Below are 17,866 nucleotides of genomic sequence, written 5' to 3' on the forward strand. Positions count from 1 at the left end.
CTTCCAAAACTAGCCAAAATAATTGAAGAAGGTGGTTACATTTCAGACCAAGTTTTCAATGCAGATGAAACTGGTCTTTTTGGAAAAAAATGTCAAACAGAACATATATAGCAAAATCAGAGAAAAGTGCCAGTGGTTTTAAGGTAGCTAAAGACCGTGTAACTTTCTTGTTATGTAGCAACGCTTCAGAAGATTGTTTGTTAAAATTGTTATTAATTAATCAATCAGTTCGTCTGCATGCAATGAAAGGCGTAGACTTAAGTAAATTACCAGTTCAGTGGAGAGCCAATAAAAAATCATGGATGACAACAGAAATATTTACTGAATGGTATAACAACTACTTCGTTTCTAAAGTAAGAAGATATATGGAAGATAAAAGTCTTGAGTTTAAAGTCCTTTAACTTATAGACAATGCAGCCGGTCATCTAGATTTGGAACACCTGAATGTAAAAGTCATATTCTTGCCACCTAATACAACATCGCTGATTCAACCACTTGATCAGGGTATAATTTCAACATTCAAATAATATTATAACCAGCGAACATTTGAGTATATTATAGATGGTACACTTTAAATCATGGAAAAAATTTACTACAATTAATAATGTTAAATATGCTGCCCTGGCTTTATCCAAATTAAAGCCATACACCCTAAATGCATGCTGGAGATCACTTTGGCCAGAATGTGTAAAGCCTAAAAATCTCATACCTAGTATAAATACGAACGAATTACATTCTGATATCATCACTTTGTCACATCAGATTGGTAGAGAAGGTTTTGAAGAATTAACAATTGAAGATATTGCAGAATTAACAACTGATGAAGCTCCTAATGAAGAACAAATTATAGAGAGTATTTCAGAGAATGTATGTGATTTCAGGTTAGTGGAACTACTTCTTCATCATCACTACTATAAACTATATGGAAGTACAATTCTAGAAGGCCTCCAAATAGCCAATAAACTTGGAAACCATTTTCTTACAAATGATAACTATGTTGAACAAGCTGTGCAACTCCAATGTGATTTGAAAATGACTATGGCATATTATGAAGAATCATATAAAGAACTAACAAAAACAAAATCACAGTGTCTGATAACCAAATTTGTATTCAAAACCAGTGAAACAAAAGAAACACAAGGCATTAATTTTATTCAAGATACACATGGAGATATATTGCCATTAAATATTTCCAGTGATGAGAGAGATTTTGTGCCACTGAAAACCAACAAAGCGAGCACGTTTACTATCTAGTAGTGACACTGAATGACTATGTTTTATATATATATATATATATATATATATACGTATGTATAAATAAAAAATTCAGTTTATTTGTATATACAAACATACATATGTAATATATATATATATATATATATATATATATTTTATTTGTTTCAGTCATTTCACTGCAGCCATGTTGGAGCACCGCCTTTATATGTATAGAAAGTCTTTTTCATTTTCCTGAGCATCAAACTAATACACCTGCTTGTTGCTCATACCTGTCTTTGTCTTTTGTTTTTCTATCAATTTCAACTACATATATATATATATATATATATATATATATATATATATATATATATATATATATATATATAATTTACATACACAGACACACATACCTATGTAATATGCAGGAGTGGCTGTGTGATAAGTAGCTTGCTTACTAACCACATGGTTCCGGGTTCAGTCCCACTGCATGGCGCCTTGGGCAAATGTCTTCTACTATAGCCCCGGGCCGACCAAAGCCTTGTGAGTGGATTTGGTAGATGGAAACTGAAATAAGCCCATCGTATATATATATATATATATATATATATATATATATATATAGCCGTTGCCAGTGCCTGACTGGCCTTCATGCTGGTGGCACGTAAAAGCACCCACTACACTCTCGGAGTGGTTGGCGTTAGGAAGGGCATCCACCTGTAGAAACTCTGCCAAATCAGATTGGAGCCTGGTGTAGCCATTTGGTTTCACCAGTCCTCAGTCAAATTGTCCAAACCCATGCTAGCATGGAAAGCGGACGTTAAACGATGATATATATATACATATGTATGTGTGTGTGTATATGTTGGTGTGTCTGTGTTTGTCCTCTCTAACATTGCTTGACAATTGATGCTGGTGTGTTTATGTCCCGTAACCTAGCGGTTTGGCAAAAGAAACAGATAGAATAAGTACTAGGCTTACATAGAATAAGTCCTGGGGTCAATTTGCTCAACTAAAGGCGGTGCTCTGGCATGGCTGCAGTCAGATGTAAAAGAATATATACATACATATGAAATATATGTACACACATATATACATGCACACACACATATACTCTTTTATTTGTTTCAATCATTTGACCGTGGCCATGCTGGAGCACCACCTTTATTCGAACAAATCAACCCCAGAACTTATTCTTTGTAATCCTAGTACTTATTCTATCGGTCTCTTTTGCCAAACTGTAAGTTACAAGGACAAACACAGACACAGACACACATATATATATATATATATATATATATATATATATATATATATATATACACACATATATATATATATATATATATACACACACACACACAATGGACTTCTTTCTGTCCCACCAGGTCATGAAAAGGCCGGCCACATTTCCAGCTACACCGACACCAATGGCTGCACTTTGAACTTGTATAGTTGTTTGTTAAACTTTACTATGTGATTCTTCAAGGTGGTTCTTACACTAGCCCCTATTGCATGCACAATCATTCACCTGATCATTGTTCTCAGGGTCTTGGGTGGGTATGGGTTGGTGTGTCTGTATGTATGGAGATACACATCCATACATACACAGTACATAGTCACAAAAACCCATACACACACACAGACATGCACACACAAGAGACAGAGGTACACACACACATGCATAAAAACACAAACACGAACACACAAACACATGAATATGCTGAATACATACATATATACATACACATATATACATACATATACATACACATACATATATACATACATATATACATACACATATATACATACACTTACATGTATGCATACATACATACATGTGTATGCACACACACACACTGACCCACACATGTGCACAAACGAACAAAAAGAATGCAGCTTGAAAAACAGAGTCAACAACTATTGAAAAGGTTGCAAGACGCAATAAAAATTATAGAAAAATAAATAAGTAAATGAGTGGAAATTTTACCGGTGAGTGTGTTAAATTATAAGGTACTAAAAGAGAATGACTCTCCCCAGACAAAACAAAATATGCTTGAACACACGAACTCACATAAAGAATCTTGGAAACCAAATCCCCAAAACGAAATATATATATATATAATAACATAAATAATATATAAATATATGCATATATCCATACATATATGTACATACCTACATCTATATGTATACATACATGCATATATGGGTACAGGACATCACAAAAACGTTAAACACAATGAGAAACGAAAACATAAAGACGAAGACAGAAAACAAACTTTTTTTCAGACAATGAAAAAAAACAGAGAAACGAGACATGCAACATAAAGAATATTTCCCTTCTTCAGTTGTCCCTGTTCCATCTACTCCACATTTCAAAGGCAAGGACATAGAAATAAATAGAGATGCACACACTATATGAACATACATATAATTATGTGTATACACATATGTGAAATGAAATCCTAATTTGTGAAGTTTGAATTAAAATAAATTGCATAAATGGAATGCAAAAGCAAAGTAGACCGAGGAAAAGATGGAGGGGACAGCTGGAGAAGGAGATTGGGAAGGTTGGCTTGAAAAAGGAGGATGCCCAAAACTAGGTGAGATGGTGTGAGGGGGTTGCTATGGCATTGAGGTAGATCCAGCCACCCCTGTTATCGGGTACAAAACCCAGATTTAAAACACTGAATGATGATGAAACATACAGCCACAGAGATACAGTCATATATATATATATATATATAGACATACACATGTGTACACATGTATGCACACAATTATACATACATACTCACAGACATTCACACCTACACATAATACATATATGCATACACATTATGTGCATGTCTACGAGTATGTGTATTTATGTGTGCATAAATTAGACGAAGTATTCTATGTACAAGGCATAGTATTTGATAAATATTTGACATTTTAAAGAAGATATTAAAAAATATTTTAGAAACAGTTCAAATTGTTCTTGATTCTTCAATAAACTGCCTTTATTGTAATTCTAAGCAATTCCTACATAAAATCACTTTGCAGAACTTAAATAATACAATTACAGTGTTTGATATTCCAAAACATTCAAAATAAAATAAAATGGTAAAAAATAATTTTAAAATTTATCTGCTTTATATTCAGAATACTATTTGTATTACTGTAATAAAACAATAGAATTTCGTTTATTATTCTGTTGAAACTTTGAGTTATTAGTGTAAAAAGATCAAAGAGAATTTAATCAAAATATCTAAGTGCCGCTATCTATACAGCTAATGAGAAGTTTATCCATGACATGGCCAAAATTCACCAATATATATATATATATTTTTTAACATGATATTTTATAACAAGAAACATCATAATATATTTTAAACCAAAAAAGAGATTTTTAAAAAATATAACAAGTAGTAAAATAATGAAGTAAAAAATGATTTCTTACAATAATAATAATGATGGCAATAATTGTAATCTCAACCATAATTATTATTTGAAATATTTCTTCAAATTTTAACAGTTATTAATTTAAATATATTTTATGAAGGAAAAGAAAAATAGCCCCTGCTAACTTTGTGTTTCGTTAACAATGGCAACAATAACAGAAACAAGAACTGAAAATAGACCTTGGTGCTATTTACCAGGTGTTGTAACATTCATGGCTCTGTAGGAAGTGTTTTCTTTTAATGTTATAACAGAACTTGTTGATTCTGTGCTACTTTGGCTAGTATTATACAAATACTCATGACGGCAAAGAGGTAATGTATCACTTGTCTTTGATTCAGTCAAATTAGAAAAGGAGTCTGAAGGAGAAATACATGTGTCAAAGGAATCTTCTGGAGAACGCAATGGGCTTATATCTTCAAAACTGTCAGGAGAATAAGGTGAGGATTTATGATCTGCTCTATCAAGTGATACAGTTGCTGGTGCAGTTTTTTCATTACACAAACTAGTAAAAAGCAATGAACTCTCAACACTGTGTTGCTTTGACCGGAAAGCTTTTCTTCGTGATGCTACCCTGCTTTGTGGACTTTCTGTTGGATTATTAGATTTGGCATTGTTCTCTTTTATAGAATGATCTGAGACCTGTACATCTTTGTTGGCAGTAAAGCGATTCATATGTGTATTACAAAAAAACTCTCCCAGATTGGATAAAATGTCTAAAGGAAAGTCAATGTTACGTTGTTGAGATGTGCTTCCATGAATAGACTCTTGATGAAAACGTTCTGCAGCCTGACGAAGAAGCACTGGAGATCCAGGCAATGACTGACACTTGCGTCTTCCTAATGGACGTTTGTTGCGAGGATAACAGTCTGGAGTTATTGGTGTACAGGGAGGTGTGAATGGTGAAGATGGTGATGGCAGGTCAAATGATAAATTCATGTCTCTGTGAACTCCTAGAACTTTCTTACCATCACAGAATTTGTTTAACATAGTAAATGGGTTTGAACGAGCAGGGATGTAAAATGGATCAGCTTCACTCATAGTTTGACCAATGACTTTAGCAGTCATTGTAGGATCATCATCCATTGAAGACCAATTGCAAGAATCTAAGATATTGTCTTCAGATCGAGACCTCTTACAAGATGTTTTAGAATCTGCAATATAGATTTTACAAAATTTAACAATGGCTTTTTTCTGTTTTTCATTTTTGCATATATTTCTTAGTTACTATTCTATAATTTCATATACTAGTGGCAATCAGGACTGGTGTTTTATAGATAGAATTTCATAGCATTAAACTACTCAACCATTAAAATGGATAGTACCTATTTTTCAGCTAAGATGACTGAAGCAAGCAGAATGATCTTATCTTGCAGTCAATTTTTCATTATTATCCAAAGTGACAAGTATGTGTGTTGGTTGTGGTATGTTATATAAAACTTAAACTTATTGTAATATCTCTGTGCAACTGTTTACTGGTTGCATACTCAAGACTTTTTCACATTCCATTGGCAAATTATGAACATTATTTCGTTTATTCTTTTACTTGTTTCAGTCATTTGACTGTGGCCATGCCGGAGCACAGCCTTTTAGTCGAACAAATCGACCCTGAGACTTATTTTTTGTAAGCCTAGTACTTATTCTATTGATCACTTTTGCTGAACCGCTAAATCATGAGGACGTAAACACACCAACATCGGTTGTCAAGCGATGGTGGGGGACAAAGACAGACACAGAAATACATATATACATATATATATATATATATAGGACAGGCTTCTTTCAGTTTCGATCTACCAAATCCACTCACAAGGCGTTGGTTGGCCCAAGGCTATAGTAGAAGACACTTACCCGAGGTGCCACACAGTGGGACTGAACCCAGAAACATGTGGTTGGGAAGCAAGCTTCTTACCACACAACCACTCCTGCACCTATATGGTTATTATTTAGCTCCAAGCTTCCTGAAACAGCTGTCAAGTTAAAAATTATGTACTCTCTTTTTAGTATTCTGTATTTTTTTGCACTTTATGCAAATACATTTATATATATATATATGTATATATTATAGGTACAGGCATGGCTGTGTGGTAAGAAGTCTGTTTCCCAACTATATGTATCCAGGTTCAGTCTCACTGCATGGCACCTTGGGCAAGTGTCTTCAACTATAGCCTAGAGTTGACCAAACCTTGTAATTGAATTTGGTAGTCGGAAATTGAAAAGAGCCCATTGTACATACGTGTATATATCTATGTATGTCTGTCTTTGTGTAGGCGTTTGTCCCCCACCACTGCTTGACAACCAAAGTGACAAGTATGTGTGTTGGTTGTGGTATGTTATATAAAACTCAAACTTATTGTAATACCAGGCTTTACGAAAAAATAAGTACTGGGGTCAATAAGTCCAACTACAATTCTCCAAAGCAGTGCCCCTAAAACAAGATAAAAGAAAAAAGTGTGTTTATCTTTCTGAACATACATATATATGTATACACCCAGAACCGCGCTAATAGCTTAGGAGTGAAATTTAGGATTTCTTGGTTTTCTGTGATTTCTCGATTTTGATGAAACTTTTCCCAGCTGGTTTGCACACTATTTTTATGTTTTCATTATTCTGTGTAACGTCCTTTCCTTTTTATTTCAGATTTTTTAGTTTTTGGGCGAACCATGTTAATAGCATCTCTCCTCTGTAAGAACAGTGAGGAAAGGCCTTAACGATGAAGAGAAGTCTGTCATCATCAACGTAGGTGTTAAAGGCACCTCTCTTCATGTCATTGCAGAGAATTTAGGTTGTCATATGGACACAGCCAGATGATTCCTTCACCAAGGAAGAAATGATCTGATTGTGGGACCTCCAAGATTGTGACAGCTAGGGATTTAAGGAATGTTGGTCGCAAGTTATGTGGAAAAACTGGACAAATAAGCAAACCCATTTTCACAGCCTCTGGACTTTCTCATGTACAGGAAACCACCAGAAATTGCATCCTCGGGACCATGGTTTCTGTGTGAAAACTCCTGAAATTTCCTCCTCCTTAACACCCAGTCACAGGAGTTGGGGCTTCAATGAGTCCAAAGTACATGACGTTAGACATGAGTTGTGTTCTGTTCACTGAAGAAAGCAGGGCAACTTTTGATGGGCCTGATGTTTGGGTCTATTTTGGAGATGAGTATCACCAACATTTACAATGTCAACAACAGGGTGGAGGAGTCATGTTGTGGGCTGGTATCATTGGAGACAGACTTGTTGGCTCAGTCAGGGTGTCTGAAAGAGTTAAAGTGACTGCAGCCGCCTACTGCAATCTCCTGAAGGAGGTCTTGAATCTCTGGTTAGAGGACATACTGCTGTCACTTCTAAGGAATATCATATTCATGCACAATAACACTCCCTCCCACTTTGCTAGGACAACCCAAACATTACTAGAGTCTTAGGGCATACAAGATGAAAGGTTGATGGCATGGCCACCAGCATCTCCAGATCTCAACCCTATCAAAAATCTTTGGTCTATCATTAAACAAGATGTTTATACCGATGGACACCAATTTATGTCAAAAGATGTCTTATGGGTGATTATCAAAGCTGCAGCAGAGGCAGTCCAACTTGCTAGATTCCATATCTAATAGGGTTTTTGAAGTTATCCATCGGAATGGTGGTCATGTGGCTAAATAATTCATAATGCCAATAAATGTCATAATGTTATCATGGTTTTCTGTTAAATATATACTCAATGATACATATTACCCTTCATTTTCTGAAAAAAAAAATGTCTAGATGGGTTATTTTCTTACAAAAGTTATTAGCGTGGTTCACCTAAAAAACTGAAGAATCTAAAATATAAAAGAAAGGACGTTACACAGAATAATGAAAACATAACAAAGGTGTCGCCATTGTGTGTAAACCAGCTGGGAAAAGTCTTATCAAAATCGATTCTCAGAAAACCAAGAAATCCTAAATTTCACTCCTAAAGTTATTAGCGTGGTTTTGGGTGTATACATATGTCAAACCTAATTGCGTTTATCTGCATCACTACCCCCATATCAGCTCACCTTGGATTTCTCTTATAGCCATAGACCTAGTCCTGGATGATGAATTCAGGGTTCAAATTAATTTGAGGGGTAAAATAGAACTCAAAATATGAGTATATGTATACTTTTACTAATATTTAGCACAAGCAACAGAGTGACTCAAGGTTCAAGAGCTTCTTGTGTTGGCATATATATAAATCATGATCTAGATGTTTTCTATGTTCATGAAATTCTATGTAATGTGGAGCTGAGTAAACTTATTAATATATAATTCCTGAAGCATTCTAACATTTTGAATCAACAAAATGCAGCTAACTACAGTTCACACACATATAAGAGAAGTTGAAGGAAAAATATTTTTGACCCATTTGACTGTCATCAATTATATGCATCCTTAATACAAATTGTATTAAAAAAGCTATTACTTTCACCTGCTGTGTGTGTATTTACTAGCATCAATTTTTAAAGTATTACATATAATATTGTGTGTGTCTGTACACACATATACACACTCAAATTTATATAACTTCCTTCATGAAACTGACAAACAGCTACCACTTCCTATATGTGTAATTGACATCAGAAAGATTATCTAGCTCTACAAAGGATAATCACACCAACAAAAGTTATCTCACTCATATTGAATATTGAATGAGAAATAATAAAAAAGAAAAAAGCAATATATGTTATGCTTATCAGACTCTTACTTTTGTTATCTTTTCCAGAATTCCCAGGATTATTTAGAAAATGTCGCATCTGCAGCAAACATTCTACATTGTTAGCAAATGTTGGTCGTTTCAGAGGGTCAATCTAAAATTAAAGAAAAAAATTAATCTGTGAAGAAAATTTAGGTTCATGCAGTCAAGTCAAGGTTTATATCTTTTTGCACAAATAGAATATAATAGTTGACTAAAGACTGTTTGTTTTTTTACTGTTAACTTGCTGCACCTATAGCATTCCATGTTGAACTTCTTAGTGTATGTGTCATCTCTAGCACCATGCTTGTTTCCATCATAACTCAACAATGACTAAACTGGTATATACTTCAATTTTTATAGTTGGATATTCCAGCTTGAAAGATTTTTACCACAGATTTTACTCATCTTACAATAGTCATAGAATTCATTGAAGTAGAAATTATACAATACTCTGAAAAACAAAACTGGATTGATGAGTAACCACAAAATATATGATTTCTGTATAGTGGTTCATACATGAATCTGTTCAATCAAGGTCTAAACAAAATTAACATCTCCAAAGCCACTCTTTACAAATCATGGTTTATATTAGCAAATAGTCAATGAAGACCAAACCATTAACAAAATCACAACTCATACTCTTTTCTATTATCTGCTGATTATTTGCTCTGAAATTTCAGCAGATTATCCTCTGCAAATTTCAGTTCCTTTATTTTGACCATCAAACTGCAACTGTCTTTCTCAAGCATACCCACTTTCAAAAGAGAGAGAAACTTATTCCTCCTCTATATATCACACTTGTCCCTCCATCTGCAATAGTATACTCATATTGATTGCCAAGTCAATTCCAGGTCACCAACTACTTTGACTGGATCTTTACCAACCTTACTTCACCCTATCACTGGTAAACCAGACATTATCTACATCAGTGGTTTCCAAACTGACAAATACTAGCCCTCCAACAGAGAAAATTTCTCCCTCTTCACATTATTAAGAGAAAACAAATAAGAGTTTGTATCCATACAATACTTCTTTTGTTGCCATGGTGTTAGACAAGTTTTAAATTACCTGAATTTTAATAAACATGGCAATTTGTCCAACCACTTCCATGAGAAATAATGACCTAAATAATAACTCCTATAAAATCTAGAAAATCTCAAAAATATCATTTATAATAGGACCCTTCCAGGAATGCAGGTGTTAATGAAAACTTCTTGTTCTCCTAATTTATTTTGACTTCCTCAACCTGTCTGCAGATTAGCAATTTCCACTCTATACAAAGATATTTAATTGTAAATTCTTTCACTTGTTCTTTCCTGTCTTATTTTCTCTGACCTAACTATCTTCACACATTAAGTTTCTTTCTGCATCAGTCATGCAGCAGCAGTAAAAAGACCCTCTTTAATGCATACATGAGGATTACATATTTTTCCTTCTAAAATTGTTTTTTCTTCCCTGATTCCTTTTTCCATTTTTCAGATTTGTAAGCATTCTTGTTGATTATTTCTTAACTAACACTCTGTCATACTTTACAATTATTTTTCTTTCACTCGCTACTTTCAATTTATCAATAAAAATTTCATCTCTCTTAAACTTAGATTTCTCTTCTACCTCTTAGAATAATTTATTAAAAAGTCAACACCATCCATTTTAATAACTGTAAGTTTGAACTTGGGTCATTAAGGGTTGAGTATCTCAACCACAAAATCAAGATATCTGGTGATGAGATACAAACTGCCAACTTATCAGCAAGTAAGTCCTGCCAACTTGAGCAGATTTAACCAATGTTTTAGTAAAAACACACTTCCCACTACAAAAAAAAAAAAAAAAAAAAAATCAAAGTAAACATAGAAAAGGAAACTATATGTTCCCATACCCTTACCTGACAACATCTGAATGCCAAGTGTAAGAAATCTAATGGACAATATTCAACCATTTCACTAAATGCAATGTAATCTAGACCAAAGTTCTAAAAATTAAAAAACAAAAATCACTGATTATGGACAGCTTCCAATCAATATAACATTGTCATATTTCAAATTTTAATGCAAAATCTACACTTCTTAAAATTTTCTAAATTAATCTACAAAACAAAGAAATGATGTCAAACACAGAAAAAGAAATCCATCTTCGATGCGTAAGCAATATTTTAATGTTGGTGTATCTATACAGCATCAGAAGTTATTACATGTCAGCACATGGCATTTCAAATAGAAAAAAACATACTATTTATTAATTATTAGTATCTGATATTAGAAGTCATTTGGCAGAATCATTAGAATGCTAAATGCCTTAACTGTACTTAGATACAATTTATTACAATCATGGTTCAAATCCTGCTGAAATACTAATCAAGCAATTAAGTTAATATATAATAAACTACCTCTGTCACATAAATTCCTGGATTTGTGCCTATGTAAAAAAAATATTATCATTAGGAGAGTTGTGGACTAGCATAATTGTCAGGGAATCAAACAAAATGTTTTCTAGTCTCTAATTATAACCCTTTACTTTCTGAGTTCAATTTTGCCTTTCATCTTTTTGGGGCCAATAAAATAAATAACATTTAAGTATTGGGTCATCCCATAAATAATGTTTTTTTTTACACTTCTTTTATTTTTCAAAATTAAAATAAACAAAGTTCTTTTTTAATCTAAAATATACTTTCCTTCATTTTCTACAAAGCCCTTCCATCTATCTGGTAGACTTGCAAGGCCCCTCTTCCAAAATTCACTTGTCCATGACTAAAAATACTCCACCAGTACTGTTCTGACCTTGTCTACAGAATTCATATTTTTTCCATCCAAATGATTTTGAAGACTGCAGAATAAATGATAATCAGATGGGGCAATGTCTGGCAAATATGGTGGGTGGGACATCATTTCCCATTTAAACTGCTCCAGCCTTCGGAATGTCATCCTCACTGTATGTGGCCGAGCATTATCCTGATGGAAGAGCACCTTTCATTTTGAAACCAAAGATGGTAATTTTCTGATGGCATGCAGGTGTTGATGAATGGTTGAATGACCAAATCCAAGCTTCTCTGCTAGTTCCTCAACAGTTACGATGGGATTTTGTTCCACCAGGGTTTGCAGGATGTCCTCGTCAAGCTCTACAGATCTTTCAGGACAAGGCTCGTCTTCTAGGCTGTAGTTTCTGGCTCAGAATTTCTGGAACCACTGTTGACACTGGCTTACACTTATTGTCCAATCCCCATATACTGCATTAATATTCCTTGCACATTCCATCGCGTTATTGCTTTTATTGACCTCATAAAGCAAAATATACCAAATATGTTCCTTTGTCACTTCCATTATAGCTTTGAAAAAATAACTGTTACAATTGAACTGCACTCTTCAAAACTTGCACTAAGAATAAATACAAGGTAAAATTACTACCTGCTTTTATAGCAAGTTGATGCAGGTAGTTTATCCTGTCACCCTCCAACTTTTAGTCCATGCAATTGAAAGAACTGTATTATTTATGGGATGACCCAATACAAGGGCCAATGGTACTGACTAATACACTTCCTTCAAAACTGCAGGTCTTGTGCTGAAATCAGAAACAATTGAAAAGCAACAAGCTGACAGAATTGTTAGAGCATTGGAAAAATGCTTTGCAGTATTTGTTCTAGCTCTTTACTTCCCAAGTTCAAATCCCACTCAAGTCAACTTTACTTTTCGTCCCTATGAGGTTAATAAAATAATATACCAAACAAGTAGTGAGTTGTTGGTACTGACTAAACCACTGCCCTCAAAGTTTCTGGCCCTGTGCCTATAATAGAGAGAATTACTATTGTTAAGATGGCAAGCTGGCAGAATCATTAGCATGCTGGGCAAAATGTTTAGTGGCATATTGTCCATCTTCACATTCTGGGTTCAAACTTTGCTGAGGTTGACTTTGCTTTGTATCTTTTCAGGGTTGATAAATTAAATACTGGTCAAGTACTGGGGTCGATGTGATCAATTATTCCCCTCCCATCAAATTTCAGGCCTTGTACCTATAGTGGAAAGGATTATCATTAAGGCAGTGAGCTGGCAGAATTGTTAGCACACCAGGCAAAATACTGAGTAGCATTTTATTCGTCTGAAATTCTGTCAAGGTGAACTTTGCTTTTCATTTCAGGGTCAATAAACTAACCAAGCACCAGTTGAGCACTGAGGTTGATGCAATTGATTTACCCTCTCTCTAAAAATTGCTGGCCTTATACTAATATTTGAAACCATTTTTAGTTATTGTGAAATATGGATTATGACTACAGAGGACATGCAAAGGCTTGAAAGAAATGAAGCCAACATATTCCACTGGATGGGTAATATCAGTGTGCATGTACAACAGAGTGTAAATAACTTAAGAGAAAAATTGGGTAAAAGAGGAATCAATTGTAGTATGCAAGAGAGAGGACTGTGCTGTTATGGTTATATGATGCATATGGATGAAAACAAATGCATAAAGAAGTGCTGATCTCTAATTGTGGAGAGAACCTGTGGAAGGGGTAGACCCAGGAAGATGTAGGACAACGTGGTGAGAAAGAATCTTCAGACATTGGGTCTCACAGAGATGACAAGGGACTGAGACTTCTAACAGTTTGCAGTGCATGTGAAACTAAGTAAAACTGTGGCCATCCATATATACAGGTGTATCCTCTACTATCCTCTTCAACCAAGAAATCTTTGTCTTGAGGGCTTGTGGGTGATGGTTGTCATGTAAAAGTACTCGTGCCAGTGCCATGTTGAAACACCCATGCCAGTGCCTTGCGAAAGCATCCCTGCAAGGCCACATAAAACCACCCATATTAGTGCCATGAAAAAGTGCCTATATCGGTTCTACATAAGTGTCCATGATAGTTCCACATAAAAGTGCCTGTTCTGGTGCCATGTAAAAGCATCCATGCTGGCGCCACATAAAAAGCATCCAGACACTTTGTGAAGTGGTTGGCATTGGGAAGGGCTTCCAGTCATAGAAACCATTCCAAAATGGACAATTAGAACTTAGGCAACTCTCCAAGTGGCCAGTTTCTGTCAAACTGTTCAACTCATACCAGCATTGAAAACAGGTACTAAAAGATGATGATGATGTTGATGATGATGATGGTGGTGGCAATGATGATTTTCTGGTTCTTTACATTCTAGACTCAAACTCTGCTGAGGCAAACTTTTCAGATGGATAAGATAAAGCACCAATCAAGTACTGGGGTTGACATAATCAACTTCTCCTCTCAAAAATTGCTGGCATAGGGAGAGGCACAGGCATGTGCCATACCAGATAGATTTATCTATGATAACCTCCACCTCACGCAATACAATCATAGAAAGAGTGGGTAAAGAATCTGATATGGGTGGGGTCCTGATCAATTTAGATCAATTAAAAGCTTTTGATAGTGTCAACCATCAATACTTGGCAGCTGGTTTCAGTCTCATCTTCAAAGGCTGGATCACTGCAATGTATAGCAACGTTTACTCAGTGGTTAGAGTAAGTGGTCACTTGCCAGAATCTTTCAATATCATGTAATAGATCCCCACTGCTGTACATGCTGACTCAACGTTTATATTTAGATAGTAATCTGGAGTAATAAAAATAATGTTGATGAGGGAAGAAAAGAGAGATATACACACACACACACACACAGTGTGTATGTGGATATCTCTCTTTCTCTTTCTCTCGTTTTTCTTCCCTCACCAACATTTCTTTTAAATTTCTTTAATCTCAATATTGTATTTGAGACTGACACAAAAATAGCCAACTTTCTAGATGTCACATTAAATCTAAACGCAAAATTATATTACCCATACAGTAAACCAAATCAAACATTGCAATATATTAATATCTCTTCTAATCATCCAAAATTAACCATCGATAGTATTATCAATGCCATCTCCATTAGAATATCCAATCTATCAGCAAATGAGGAGATCTTCAATGCACACGCATCAACTTATAATCATGCCCTAAAATTAAGTGGCTTTCAGGACAATATTTTCTACATCCCAGATATTGTCCTTGCATATTTTTAACATTCATATATTTTTACATTTCTATAGCTCTATATTTTGAATGTGTTAAAATTATGTTTTAGACAATCCTTTTTATTAAATCCATAGCAGTCTGCCTGAGTTGAACTTCTTCCCTGTATCTCTTGAACTTGTTTAGCGTCTTGGGTTTGACTCAAGCACTTCCATGTGTTCTATGATTTTCTAAAGAAAATTTATAATTATAAATATATATAAATACTTTTATTCTATTACTGGTTTCAGTTAGAGGCTGTGGCCATGCTGGAGCACTGCCTTTAGTGATTAGGTGCTGCATCCATGATCGTGAAATTCTGGTTTCAATTCCTAGACCAGGTGTGTTGTGTTCTTGAGCAAAACACTTCATCACATGTTGCTCTGCAATCACTTTGACACCTAACATGTGGCATACTGTGCATTGGTTCAGGCAACATCGATTTGATGGAGGGAGTGAGCTAATGTACAGCACATACAGTTGATCACTATAAACAAATCATTTGTGCAGGTCATTCAGCAAAATGGCTGAACACTCATACATTGTCTTCAACAGGAGAGTCTACCACACACACACACACACACACACATAGCAAGTGTATGTGTGGCATTGATACCACTTCAGCAGAAGTCATACTGTTTATATTTTTCACAAACAAAATGTCCTTTAGAGGCTTGATATGCAAAGAGACAGAATAAAGTATCTTAAAAAATATAGGTGGGGATGACATAATGAAGGACATTTGGTTCTGTTCCAGGTAGTTTTGTCAAAGCTATGCCAGTATAGAAAAAGCAGACAGAAATAAAAAAAAATGATGATGATTACCATTAGTACTGTCACATGGTCAAATATGAGATCCTAACATAAATTTAAGCTACAGCAGCCCTAGCAGTAATGTCTATTAATTCTCTCTCTTGCAGTAATGTAAAGAGAGAGGTGGAAATCATTTTAGTCAAATGTCAACATTTTACTGTCTGAAAACATGTTACCTTGAAACAGAGCAATTGACTTTATAACCTTTTCTTGAATTAGCAACTCTGCCATTCCCATAACATTCTTCCAGCTGTGTAACAGCAGTTGTCACATGACATTTGCAGAATTTTTTCAACTGTTAAATATTTTATAATAGATGAATACAAAAACATTATTTTTGGCATTGTGATTAATGAGATTATTACTTTAACGATTCACTAGTTGATTCACTGTTAGATAAAGGGATTAAGATTAATCTTACCTCAGTCCTTGGTAAAATATCAGGATCTGCATCTATTCTGGCTGTTATTTCACAAAGGATTATTCCAAATGAAAAAATATCAGCCTTTGAAAAAAAGAAAACGATTAATATCAATTTCTATTTTTAAATTGATGCACAAAAGACAATATTCTGGATCTGTTCAGCTTGGTTTTCAGATTTTTAATTAATTTTTTTTTAACTAAACAGTTTGAAACTTCATATACTGGTGGAATGTCTCAGAGAGAACACGGTTTACTTTGAACATTTTTGACAATATTTGGTATTTTAGAAGTTATTTTGTGTTAAAGTTGTCATATTTGGGTAATTTCAACCAATCAACGATGTGTATTCGGTTGCAGAAAGTTACTGCTGTTTGCAATTGTAATTGCAGAGGAACAACTTCCAGGTCATTTATATATATGAAGCTGAGAATGTGTGCATCACTAGAACTCGAGAACTACCCAAAAGATTTTATTCAAATTTTACACATGCCTTACTTGGGGTCCATGCAGTGTCATGGGCCAAAAAGCTTTTTGCCTAATGCAAACACAGAGCAATCTATTATCTCTTACACTGTTTCCATATTATGTTTCAATAGTGAAACAATAACTTCGCTATTAATACTTTCACTATTACTCTCTTTTTCTTTTACTTGTTTCAGTCATTTGACTGCGGCCATGCTGGAGCACCGCCTTTAGTCGAGAAAATCGACCCCAGGAATTATTCTTTGGATGCCTTGTACTTATTCTATCGATCTCTTTTGCCGAACCGCTAAGTTACGGGGACCTAAACACACCAACATCGGTTGTCAAGTGATGTTGGGGGGGGACAAACACAGACACACAAACATATACACACACACACACACACATATATATATACATATATATGACAGGCTTCTTTCAGTTTCCGTCTACCAAATCCGCTCACAAGGCTTTGGTCGGCCCGAGGCTATAGTAGAAGACATTTGCCCAATGTGCAACGCAGTGGGAATGAACCCGGAACCATGTGGTTGGTAAGCAAGCTACTTACCACACAGCCACTCCAATTTCTTTCATTATGTATTTATATATATTAGTTTCATTTCTATTACTTTCAATATGTATTTATGTACATGTTTGTATATATATATGTATCATCATCATCATCGTTTAACGTTCGCCCTCCAGGCTAGCATCGGTTGGACAATTTGACTGAGGACTGGCAAACCAGATGGCTACACCAGGCTCCAATCTGATTTGGCAGAGTTT

General features: G+C 34.8%; 1 protein-coding gene across 1 annotated transcript; it reads right to left on the reverse strand.

Annotated features, from left to right (window-relative positions):
* Positions 1–4,195: 4,195 nt before the first annotated feature.
* Positions 4,196–16,747, reverse strand: LOC106882889 (uncharacterized). The gene is made up of 4 exons (XM_014933700.3): positions 16,617–16,747; positions 11,262–11,348; positions 9,389–9,491; positions 4,196–5,816 (listed from the first exon to the last, which is right to left on the reverse strand). Exons 2-4 carry the CDS (start codon positions 11,313–11,315, stop codon positions 4,852–4,854), a joined length of 1,122 nt encoding a protein of 373 aa, XP_014789186.1. The 5' UTR covers positions 11,316–11,348; positions 16,617–16,747; the 3' UTR covers positions 4,196–4,851.
* Positions 16,748–17,866: the final 1,119 nt, after the last annotated feature.

This window comes from Octopus bimaculoides, chromosome 3 (assembly GCF_046866305.1).
Source record: "Octopus bimaculoides isolate indiv1 chromosome 3, ASM4686630v1, whole genome shotgun sequence".
Classification (NCBI taxonomy): Eukaryota; Metazoa; Mollusca; class Cephalopoda; order Octopoda; family Octopodidae; genus Octopus; species Octopus bimaculoides.